The 12,352-nt window shown below is 32.2% G+C and overlaps 1 protein-coding gene across 6 annotated transcripts in view; it reads right to left on the reverse strand.

Annotated features, from left to right (window-relative positions):
• LOC129905660 (myosin heavy chain, non-muscle) overlaps nt 1–12,352 on the reverse strand; it is a 70,736-nt gene that overhangs the window by 30,825 nt on the left and 27,559 nt on the right. For all 6 annotated transcript variants that reach the window (XM_055981190.1, XM_055981191.1, XM_055981189.1 and 3 more), the window contains one exon: nt 805–961. In XM_055981190.1, coding sequence (XP_055837165.1) covers nt 805–961 — 157 coding nt within the window. The remainder of the gene's footprint in view (nt 1–804; nt 962–12,352) is intronic.

Below are 12,352 nucleotides of genomic sequence, written 5' to 3' on the forward strand. Positions count from 1 at the left end.
AACAAACAGGAGTTGGGTTAAAAATGTTGAAAACAATTGTAATTTTTCTATTTAAGACAGTACCCAAACAGATCTAACAATTAAAGGTCCAACACTCAACATTCTTCAAATGGGCGTGTTCAGTTATTTGACCATTTTGAGTTCCATTTTGTTTATGATAATTCTACGGTGAAAAATAGGTATGACATAATTTACACAAGATATTTTAATTTTTTATTTTTTGAGAGAACAACAATCGCCATTATGTCATATCCCAAAATTATGTTTATTCAAAATTTTTTATTTTGTGTCTACAATCCAGGCTTCCTGTCATGATAAATCAAATTAAGATAAAATTATCAGAAATCTTAAAGCTGTGGTCAAAAATTTAAAAATTTGTCACCAGTAACATTTCAAGCTTAGAAAAAAAAAAAACCGTCTCTAAACTCACAAATCTCCTTTCATATCTACATATAGGCACATGTGAGCAAACAACTAAACATCAAATCTGCAAAAGGTGTGGTGTTTCCTCTGTGAAGCTATGTATTCCATTTTTTTTTATCATAAAATAAATAAAGTACGTACCTAGGGTATACTTTATCTATAAAACTTCAATATTTGCAGTCGACTTATTTCTCTCATTCGCATGCAAAAAATAAAAGTAGATATCAAAGTATAGACGAAAACATACAAAATATCGAAAACTTTATATTCGTAGAATGTACTATAGATAGATAGATATAGATATTCATGTGATTTGATATGATATGGTGATGGTGATGATGACTGATGGATAAGTAAGTAAAATGCAAAGAGACAACTCACCTTGGAGCATAGATCTGTAGGCAGTATCTGTTATTGCAAATACATGCGGAGGCACTTCGTGTCGCTTTATACCCTTATATCTTTCCATAATTTTTTCCGTATAAATTGGAAGCTTTTTATACGGATTCACAACTACACAGAAAAGGCCGGAATATGTCTGAAAAGATAAAATATAAAAAAAAATATGAAAAAAAAAACATCAATATATAGTTAATAATTTTTTAGAGAGATATTATGTTGTAAGTACACAACAAAGGCGGGCATTGAATGATATAAAAAAATAATAGGGGAAATGGGATATACGAGGGAGATTATTATTTTTTATTCCCCATGCGTACTTTGGATACAATATTTACACTTGAAAAGTACTCTCGATGGCTCTGATAACATTTTTCCGGCCATCATAGAGGATATACATATATCTAGAGAGCTTTTGACGAAACCTTTGCTTAGATTTTACTCACGATTTGCTAACCCGACCGTACATTTTGTTTTGATGGAGAACAACACAAACACATCAAGACAAAATAAAAAAAAAAAATATCCAAGAAATCTATTGGGGTCATGTTGAAAATATTTTTATCCTAAAAAAGACGCCAGAGTCGACAACATTCCAGCATCCCAACCAACCAACCAACATGTCAAACAATGAAGCTATTCAACGTGCTCCTGTATGTTCTTCATCGTACATAACAGCGCAGCCGGCATGTGCAGTGTGCACCACAGAAAAATGACTCATGGCGCATGCATTTGTTTCGAGTGTATAGTGTAGCCTGCATGCATGATATACGATAACGAATAAGCACCCGGAGTTTGTAATTAGATGCGAAAGATATTAAACCATGGTTTTTCCTAAGAAAAAACAACAAAAAACAAAAACAAATATAAACGATGATCTGAGAGGAGTGCACCATCACACCAAAGCAATTTGACGGAAAAGAATTTTGATTCATGGTGAATTGGATGAGTTTTCGCGTCAGTGATTTTGACTTTTTCTTTCTTTTATACGTAACTTTGTGATAAAGTTATGAAATTTTTAGAAGCTGATATTTAAAAATTGAAGCTTAGTTTTGCAGTTGTTTAATCGACAAAATTATTTTAGACAGCTGTCATCTAAATGTCAATGTCATTAATAAAATTGGTGAACATAGTTGTTACCGGAATAGCAGATGACTGAAGTATTTTGACAACTAGATAGGATTTTAATGTTAATGTTTTGGAGAACTTTCGTACAACATCTTTAGTAGGTTTTCTTGACATTTGAATTTTGACATCCAATTGTCAAACATGAAAATGAAAAGCTCCTAATATTATGATCTTTGATTACAAGGAACCAATCAACTCAGCAGACGCGTAATTGGTTTTTCCAGTCGGGTCCCTTCTCAAAAAACCGTCAATACTTTTGATGAACGCGTTTTCCTCAATCTCTTGAACAACCCACCAACAGCACAAAATTGAACAGTGGGAGCACTGTAAAGGGTCTATCAAAAGTGCTACCACTGTGCTTGATTTCACAAGATGATTAGAATGTAAATGTTACCAGAATAACATAACATAAGACGTAACGTAACAAATGTCACAGATGTCCAGTATTGTCAATATTATCAGTATTATTGACATCTTAAATGTCAATAAAACGATAAAACATTTACAAAATTAATAGAATATTATATTCTTAACTTATATGACACTGAAAAAGGAAATCCATTTCAATTATCGACATCAAAATATTTACGTCAATTTTCACAGTCGTTTGCCGCCATATCGACATAGTTGTTGTTATAATTTTTCTTTCCCTTTGCGTGTTGCTTGTCTATCATCTCTCTAATCGTTTCTAAATATTACAATTAAATAAACATTAAATAAAATTACACAAAAAAAAAAAAAAAAACTAAACCCGGCGGCCTTTCTCTCAAGATAGTGTAAATAAATGTCCATTTGCACCACCCAAAGTAATAAAAAGAGAGCAACAAAAATAAAATGAGTCAAATCCCGCATTCATTCAAAGGCTATAAGGAAAATGAAACTTGTGTATATAAGTTTCTTAGAAAGATGGAATCATTGCACACTTTGGTCATTTGTTGATCGCATGCGGTAAAAAAAATATATAATACGAGTTATAGATTTTTGTAGAAAAAAAAAAAAAAAACATATTGTTGTGGCTGGAACATTTTAGCTGTCCGCCGCCGCCGCCGCACGTCAGATAGATAACACTAAATTATATAATTATTATTAGAGCGGTTTATTATTTGCTTGTAGTGATTTTGAGCAGACTGAACAAAAACAACAAATATAGGGTGATGCAGTCATACTAAATTAAAACAGAAAAAAACAATGGAAAGAAAACTTGAGTTGTGTTTTTAATGGAGGGGAAATCAAACAATACAAATTGACGAGTAACAACCTTTCAGAATTTGTTTTGCAAAAATTATGCAGTTGTTAATTTCTTTACAACTAGATAAAGCTACAAAGGCAAAATTGTCGAGCTTTAGAACAATTTGGGCCAAAAATCGTTCAAATATTCCATAATACCAGTAATTTCAACAATGTTTATATATTTTTCGCAATTTTTACAACATCGCTTGTAAGATAAGCAATGTAAACAACACCTTGCGTGCTGGTTATATGTTTAGCTCCATTCGGTTTGCACCTTTAATAATTTTGACAAAGCGAAATAAGGATTTAGGGGTATTCATAAAAAGGTGTAAACTCTTGGTAAACCTGTAAAATGGTAAATATGGTAAACAAACAGGTCTACTCCATATAAAATTTTGACACATATACCACTTTACCAGGTTTACCACCGTTGGTTGCATGAATACCCCTAATGTAATAATACCCTTATTATGTATATTTGAAAGTGGTTGTAGACCGCAAAATATACAACCAAATTTGTTCAAATGTCAAAAAGCCGTACGTACATATATTGTTACTTTCTAAAAAACGTACAGCAAATTTTGACAGCTTTTTCGACTCCCCGGGTCAAGCTTTGGCAACGATCTTTCATTATATTCCTGCAGTTAAGAAAGAAATGAAATTTTTCTTATAATTTGACAGTAGGACATCATTTTGTTTTTATGACATTAGTTTGGCGGCACTCAAAAGTCACTTAGGTCTGTTTGGGTACTGCCTAAAACAGAAATACAGTTGAAACTCGATTAACCGGGATGGTCTAGACCGAGCCCATTACGGATAATCGAAAATCCCGAATAATAGAACTTTCTTTTCTCAAACAAAAAATTATACATATTTAAGGGCGCTTTCATAAATGCATGGTTGCGCAAGTCTGACGAATGCAAAGCTTTCATTAATGCAAATGACAAATGTCAGGTGTTCATAAATGCAAAACGCAAATATTTGCAGCGCAAATGAAAAAATTCTTATGCGCAATGAATTTAAACTTAAAGAAAGAAGAAACATGACGTAAAAGATGATACAGCTTTTCTTTGTTTCTCAATTCTGTCAAAATATTAATTGGAAATTCAAAGTTCAAGTCAAAATAACAAAAATAGCCGCGAATTTCATGGATATAATAAATTTGTAAATATTGACAGAAATGTTTAAAAAAAAAGTTTTTTTTTTCTTAAAGGATGGAATTAAGATAATATATTGTTATTTTGGAGAAGAGGTTGAATTGCAACTTAAAAAATTTGACAAATGACGCAAATCAGAAAAAGTGTTCATAAATTCAAAGTAAAATACATGCGCAAATAGTTTTTCTGACATTAGTCTGATCGCAAATGACCGCATGTAAACAAAGCAACCATGCAATTATGAAAGCACCCTAAGTAATTATTAAAAAAACTTATTAAAAAAACGAAAACAAAAATAAAATACTCGTAAAAAACAAAATACTACACATATCCCGTCACTTCTTTTTGCGTAGGACTGATTTGAAATGAAGGAATGTGTAAGGTGCTGTTCATATATTATGGATAGTAGAGTTTATTACGGATAACAGAGTTTAAATTAATACGTTGTTTTTATTTTCGAAAACAAATTTCAAATATTTTCATCACGGATAAAAGAGCGTCCCGGTTAATCGAATCCCGGATAATCGAGTTTCAACTGTATTTGTACTTTTTTCAACTTTTTTAACCCAATTCCTGTTTGGGTAGTCTGAAATTGTGCATTTTTTTTTTCACAAAAAAAGATGGCCGCGAGAGAGAAAATCCATTCCCTTCTTGCGATTTTCTGCCCAAAAAATTTCTTCGGACAAAAATCTGAAATCTGTCAAAAGGTAGTGCTTTCTCTGTTTTACATATTCGGTCTTGTCGCACAACATAAACAAAACAAACTATAAACATAAAACAAAATTTATGGATATTTTTCGTTTGTTTATTTTTTTTTTCTTTGTTTACTTTTTTGGAAGCAGAAAAGTTTGAACAAAAAGCGTTTGGGTACTTTTGAACCATTTTTTTTTTTTCACTGAGAGGATTTTATCCCCACTCCTTAAAATTTGACAGGTTTCATATTTTTGTCCAAAAAGAGCCCAAAACAGACCTATTATTTAAAAAACCTATTACTATTCTGAGAAAAAAAAAAAAAAAAAAAACAGAACAAACTAAAAACCAATTGGTTAATTTATTAAATTTATTTATTACCTAAATATTTCATCGGGTATAGTTTTTTTGTTTTTAATTTTTTCACTGGAAACCCCAATTTTTTATTTTGTTTTCGATTGTGCAATAACAGCCCAGCATGTCGAGCATATATAGATATCTATCTAGATACCGCATTCCAATATAATTAATTAAAAAACAATTCAAACGCGAATTAGAGCTTAAAATTATTTTCACATAAATTTTCCAATGAAAAGCGAAAACCGAGCATGCAAAGGCCCCATACAAACTTTTATGTATATTCATAGGTATCATCATAAAAATCATTGTTATTGTATGTACAAATGCAATGCATGCATTTTTTTTTTTAAATTCAAAGTTTAACCAGAAACTATGACCAATCTGCACCAGCGACAACAAACCAAAAAATAAATAAATAAATAAAAACCAACAACAATAATACCGGATGCTAGTGGATACACGGAAAACCTAGGGGCTTTACTTTACATTTTTGGGTTTGCCATTGCACACCGGCCATTCAATATTATTATTTTTCTTCTTCTTTGAACTGCGTCAGAGAATTCTGTTTTTGGAATTGTGGTAGATGATGGCCCCATTTTGGAATTTCAGCCATCCACAACATAAAATTATACAGAAAGTAAGGTTATGAGTCACCTGCTTTTAGTTCTTTTTGATGTTGTTTAAATAAACACACACTATGAAGATAAATATTACTTGAACACACAAAAAAGGTAGGTATTCCCTTTTATTGTGTTGTAATAAAATAAATGATGAAAAAATAAAGTTATGGCCTGAATGACGAATCATTTTAAATGGATTTTTTTTTATCGAATTAAGATGGAAGAGTTTAAGCAGGTTTCTTGGGTCAGACAAATAATGATATAAGATCAGAGTTGCCAACTTGTATTTTAAGGCTATTTAAATAAACAGTTCATATATCTTCGTGTCAACAAGAGAACTTAACGATGAACGAGATAAAATTTCAGCTGTCACTAAGATAATGCTTAGTAGTTCTAGTACAGCAAGCAACCTGCTCGAGTAGATAGGAATGTGCAGTTCTTGTACTAGATTTCCGCTTAAAAGCAGCCTACCACTTTTAAGCAAACCTCCACCTCGCGACTATCACGAGAAGAGAAAAAAAAGGGGTAAATGTACTAGATCATGTAGTTACCCACCTCTTATGGAACGCGGCTAATAACACTAAAATAGTTTGCTTATTGTATACGTCAAAGTTGTATGAACTTAAAGAATGACAGATGGTCCTGATGTCGACCTACTTTAATACTTTCTTTAAAAAGTATATTTTCTCTTCAAAACATTCCAAAACAATGTACTTACAAAATCAACCAATTCATATCTTTTATTTCCAAACAATGAAATAGGTGCGTATACGGCAACACTATTTTGATATTGTACCAGTCATCATCTTTTGCTGGTTAAAAGTCAACATCCTTTTAGGAATTTATTTCTTTTTATACAAAAATCTTTTAAAATCAAACAATAAATTGGTATGCAAATCCACAAAATGCATGGCATACGATGTAAGGGCATTAATCAGAGTTCAGAGAGGACAAGTGGTATTGGTTTATGGGACAGCCACACCTTTCATAAATTGCACGGCGGGCGGGATGATCAAGTAAGATTGGTGGTGCTTCATAAAATATGTCAAATGTTTGTTCGTGACATTGCGCAAAATTGATTGTCGATTTATGATTTTTCGGTAAACCAGTAAATAAAACCGGTTGGTTCTAAAAAATGAACTGAGTTTTTTAGTGGATTGCACGCTCAAAGAAATCAAGGTTGTTGCCATCTACTCCCACAGAAGAGCATGGTTAAATGTACTTAATGTACTAGATCATCTACTCATGACAAGTCTACTACATTCAAAGAAACGTAGTTGAAATAACATGTGTGCAAACAAATTTTATTACAGTTTATACTAGTTTGTCAGATTTCTTCAAGTTTTCCCAAATCTGCACCACAAACACCTTAAACTGTCAACTGCAATTTATGAGAGTTACCATACCAAATTAAAAAAAGTGCTGTCTTTAAACCATTCGAATTAAAGATTTGCCATGAAGTGATAAAGATATTTTTAAGGCCGATTTACATTTCCAAATATGGTGCATTACCTTTCTAATAGTATAAAAATTGTTAAAACAAACTCAACCTCAATCTAAAAACACTTTATATTGTGGCACGTATTGTACATTTTAAGTCTGCTTAATCATGACTTTATATTCAAATCGACATTTAAAATGAAATATGTTTCCGCCATATATGGAATATTTCTCATTTTGTAAGCTAAAGGCGAGCAGATTATAAATTTATATACCTACCACATCCAGTAGTAACAATACTATTTTGCTCGTTCCTGTAATTTGTGTCCGATCCGATGTGTCGGCAAACTTCTAATGGATAAAATAGTTGGGAGTAAAGAAACTCAAGATGATATCATTCATTAAAACACTACATGGGTTTAAGTTATTTTGATGTTTGTTGTTGTTGTTTTGGTTTTTGAATAAAACCAAAATGGTAATTGTTTAACGGAATATTTGTATTTAAACGCGAGTGAGTTGTTGGATGCCTTAAATGGCAGCACAACGACCTTGGAAATGCGTGTTCTGCTCTTGTAGTATTGTTTAACAAAATCCATGGAAAGTGACTTTGTTGTTGTTAAGAAAGGGAACAAAAATGAAACATTTAAGTTAGGTGTTTATTGGAACACATTTAAAGGTTTCTGTATTTCATAATATATGTACTAAACATCAAACATTTTTTTGGGTGACAAATTAAATTGCCACATTTTGGTAATTAAAACGGGCTGTCATCTTTCGATAAGAAACTGTCATTTGTAACTGACAGGTCGGCATAGTGGAAGTATATGCCGCGTTTTTTAGGAGACGAGCTACTCATAAGTCATGAAGTACTAAATGTACTAGATCTTCTACTCGTGAGTAGTTTGAATGTAAAACGTTTATTTATAAAGTGATAAAACTTCTCAAAATGCAAAACTTGAACTGTTCCGATCATGACAATGAGTTTTTGTTGTACAAAAAATTAATCAGTCCAAATTATGTAACATAACGTTCACCTATTAGAACCAGTAAACTTTACATGAACTTTGAACGAACTGCGCATCAGTTGTAAAACTGTGTGCCTCAGCCTTGTACTTTCAAAAGGTTTGTTTGTTTACTATTTTACTTCAAAGAGCAATGCGTTCAAAAGATCGCATGCGATGTGTAAGGTGCCTTAATGATTCAGAGTTTTTTTTTTAAATATATCTTTGTGTTCGCGCATTTGCTAAAAATAATTGCACTTGGCTTATGAATCTAACTATAGAGAGATAAACCAGCAGCACAAGCAATAGCAACATCAACAGCACAACGTTTTGTGTGTTTATGTTTCTCTTTCTTTTGGTCAACCTATATTTATTGCATCTTCACAAATCAGCATTGTTTATTTTTGATTATTTATTTTTAGACTTAGAGAAGTTTGTTGTTTGTTTTTTTTTGCAAAAAAGAAAAATGCTCGCAGCGGCGCGGTTAGAAATTGATATATAAATCAACCAAACATCTATCATATATTCATGTTTAAGAGTATAATTTGTGCGTACTATAAAAGTTTATTAGACTGTGACTCAAGGCAGGGTATATACTCGTAAACAGTCATCATAGCGATGTGCGTCGTTTCTCGACATAAGCCACTAAATGACACAACCCCGACGGGCGGCAATAATCATGATGATGATGAGAAAGAGGATGCCGGTCTGAGGCGCTGGCGACAGTGTCAGTTGAGCATTTCAATTAATTGCACGTACACACTATATTTGACAAATGAGTTTTTGTTATTTATTACAATTGCACAGAGTTTAAGTGGCATTTTGATTTCTGGTTGCTTTGCATTCGAAATAGATATTTTCAATATGTTACAAAAAAAAAATTAACTAGAAAAATTAAAAAAAGTCTTGAGTCCATCTAGAAATAGGGGATTGTTTTCTAGTTTTTCATTAATGCCTAATACGCTTAGAATGTTAAGTGAATAACTCCGTACAAAAATGTATCAAAGATATCATACACCTAACATTAGTCGCGTTCCTTTGTAAGTGGTAGACTACTCATGAGTAGATGAATAGTAGATTAAGTACTACACGAATGTGTAGTTCATAAAGTACTAGATTTTTACTCATGTCAAAATGAGTCGCTGGAGTGAGTCCAATGTGAACACAGTTGTCCGTTATGCACTTATGCAGTGCTTATAGACTAATATAAGTTTGCCAATTTGATTTGACAGCTAGATACAAATATTTGGCTTTGACATTTGTCTTTTTTTTTAACCTGTTTCTATAATTTGCTTGAAAATTCTGCAGAATGAATCGAAAGTGGAGAGGATAAAAAAATCTCATGCAAATTGTTCCTTGAACCGTGACAGGAGAGTAATTTCTTTTGACAATTCAACAATTTGTTTTTCCAAACTTCAAAATTGACATTCTCTGGTCAATTTTTTAAGCCGTGTTCGTTGTCTTGTCTTCAGGTCGTTCACAAACTAAATTAGTTATGATATTTTGAGAGACATCACGACTTGTCATTTCGAAAATTTAATGACATGTCATTCCTTTAATAAGACCTCTTACTAACATGCATGTTCTTATAACATAGTCGAAAGCAAGGTCACGTGAAAATTAAGCAATCTCTTTTTTTCATTAAGACTTAATTTTATATACATTCGACACGCACATCAATTTCCAGTATTTACCGGAAAATAAAATGAACACACAACAAAAACAAATTGAACGAAACCAATAATTCACATTCAACACGTTGTTGTGTCGCGTATTAAACTTATCACGAAACAAACAGCACCCACTCACGCACCTTTAATCTAACCTCCTTTTACTCTTACCCTGCTTTCGAATCAACATAATGGAATGATGATTGTGTGCGAATTGAATAATTTTGTTCAATGCAACTTGCACTATGTCGTCATGCATGCGCCTTAGCTGCCGGCAATACATTACCGATGCCGGTACCGGGTTCTTTATTCATACACATTATGCCTATACGACGACGAACTAATCGGTATTCTTTTCTTGTTTATTTCCTAAAGCTCTTTATAATGTATCATCAACTGACAGTAGTCGGTTCGGTATTAGAAGAGCTTCAAATCAGCAGCGAGACAGCCTTCAATCAGCGCATCGTTCGTATAATAGTCGCCGACGACGACATCATCGTCGTCAGCCAGCGTTGTCGTTCGTTCGTTTGTTCCTTCGTTACGTTTGATAAACGAACCATGAGAGCAGACGCTCACTGAGTTGTTGCTATTATTGCTGCTCTGCAGCTGAGCACGCTTATCGCGCGATTACTAAGGGCTTAGGCGGCTGTTACACTTGCATTTACATTTAATTTCGGCGTACAATTTGTATACTCGTACATGTCGACCGACATTTAGTTTGTTTGTTATTTTTTTTTTTTTTTATTTAAAGCGCAATGAATAATAGTTGTGGGACAACCATCAAGACCGCGAACGGACCAACCACAGCCACATAACATTTATCAATTATATACCTCCGTTGCACATCGTTGTCATTATTAATGGAGAATGTCGAGAGCACACGCGTTTCTTTCAATTTATAGGTTTTAATATTTGCTTGGTATTTTTTTCCATTTTAATAGTTAGAGTATTTATAAATTTTTGCATTCAGTTTACATATATAACAAACATGTGCACATACGAACATATGTTTGAGAGGAGGTTCTATTTAAATTTCCTTCGATTTATATTTGTTTAATAGAACGTAATTAGAATTTTTTGTTTTAATTTGTCAAAGTTGTTTATTATAGATGTATGAATTACGAAAGCACCAGAAAAAGCAAATGGTAGTATTCTTTTCAAGCTATTTATGCTAATTAAATGTCAATCAAATAATAACAAGATTATTTATTAGCGCTTTATAAAAAAAAAATATATATTAAATAAAACAACAGACAGCAGTTCTCTATTTGGGTGACACTTGTTATTTGAGATTTGTATTTATAGGTAAATATCTATAATTAATTGGAATAATGGTATTATGTCATTTTAAAAGCAGATTCCTGATCACGTTTTTTAAACAAACGTTTAAAGATGTATGAGGCATCCGTTGGGTTAATTTTGTACTAGATTTGACAGAAAATAAAAAAAAAATAAATAACTTAAAGAATAAAGCACGATGATTCATTCAAAAAAGTGCTTAAGCTGAATAAACATAGATACCCTTTTGGCGCCATAATGTCACAAATAACAATTTTTTGTAAAACATAGATGGCAGCGAAAGTTAAAAAGTTAGACGAATTGAAGAAAATCATTTGAGAGTCGATACTTCAGTCTACTAACTGCGGTTCAGTTAACATAAGTTCGTTTCAAACGTCAAACGTTTTTAACGTCAAATTCAAGTGTCGAACGTAAAGTTTGAATTTTGACCAATTTCGATCGGACATCTCACTCCGCCCACTCATTCTGACAGCTATTTGAGTTCAAAAATTTTAAATGAGTTTAAAATTTTCTGCCTCTTTTGGCTATCTCCCTCTCACCACCAAGTGCAAGTAGTGAGAAAGCAACATAGAAATGTCAAAATGAATCGTCGAATCGACTGTCAAAGAATGTTTTTGACACATAGTGTTTTGAAGCACAACAAAATGTTGATAAATGTCAAACTTTGGCCTAAGCTGTCAAAATTTGTGCTTTAACTGTCATTTGAATTTGACTATTTAGGTTTGATTTCAACTTTCAGTAAAATGTAACAGTTTTTGTATGGCAGTGACGAAGTAATAGTAAAGCAATGAATACATAATATAATTGAAATAAATGAATAACGTCATATTATGATGATAAAAAAATTATGAATTATGAAAACTTTTTTGACACTTAGAAACTCTATCCATCTTATTGTTCGAATGACATTTTATATATAACAAAAAAAAAATCTT

This window comes from Episyrphus balteatus, chromosome 1, assembly GCF_945859705.1.
Source record: "Episyrphus balteatus chromosome 1, idEpiBalt1.1, whole genome shotgun sequence".
NCBI lineage: Eukaryota > Metazoa > Arthropoda > Insecta > Diptera > Syrphidae > Episyrphus > Episyrphus balteatus.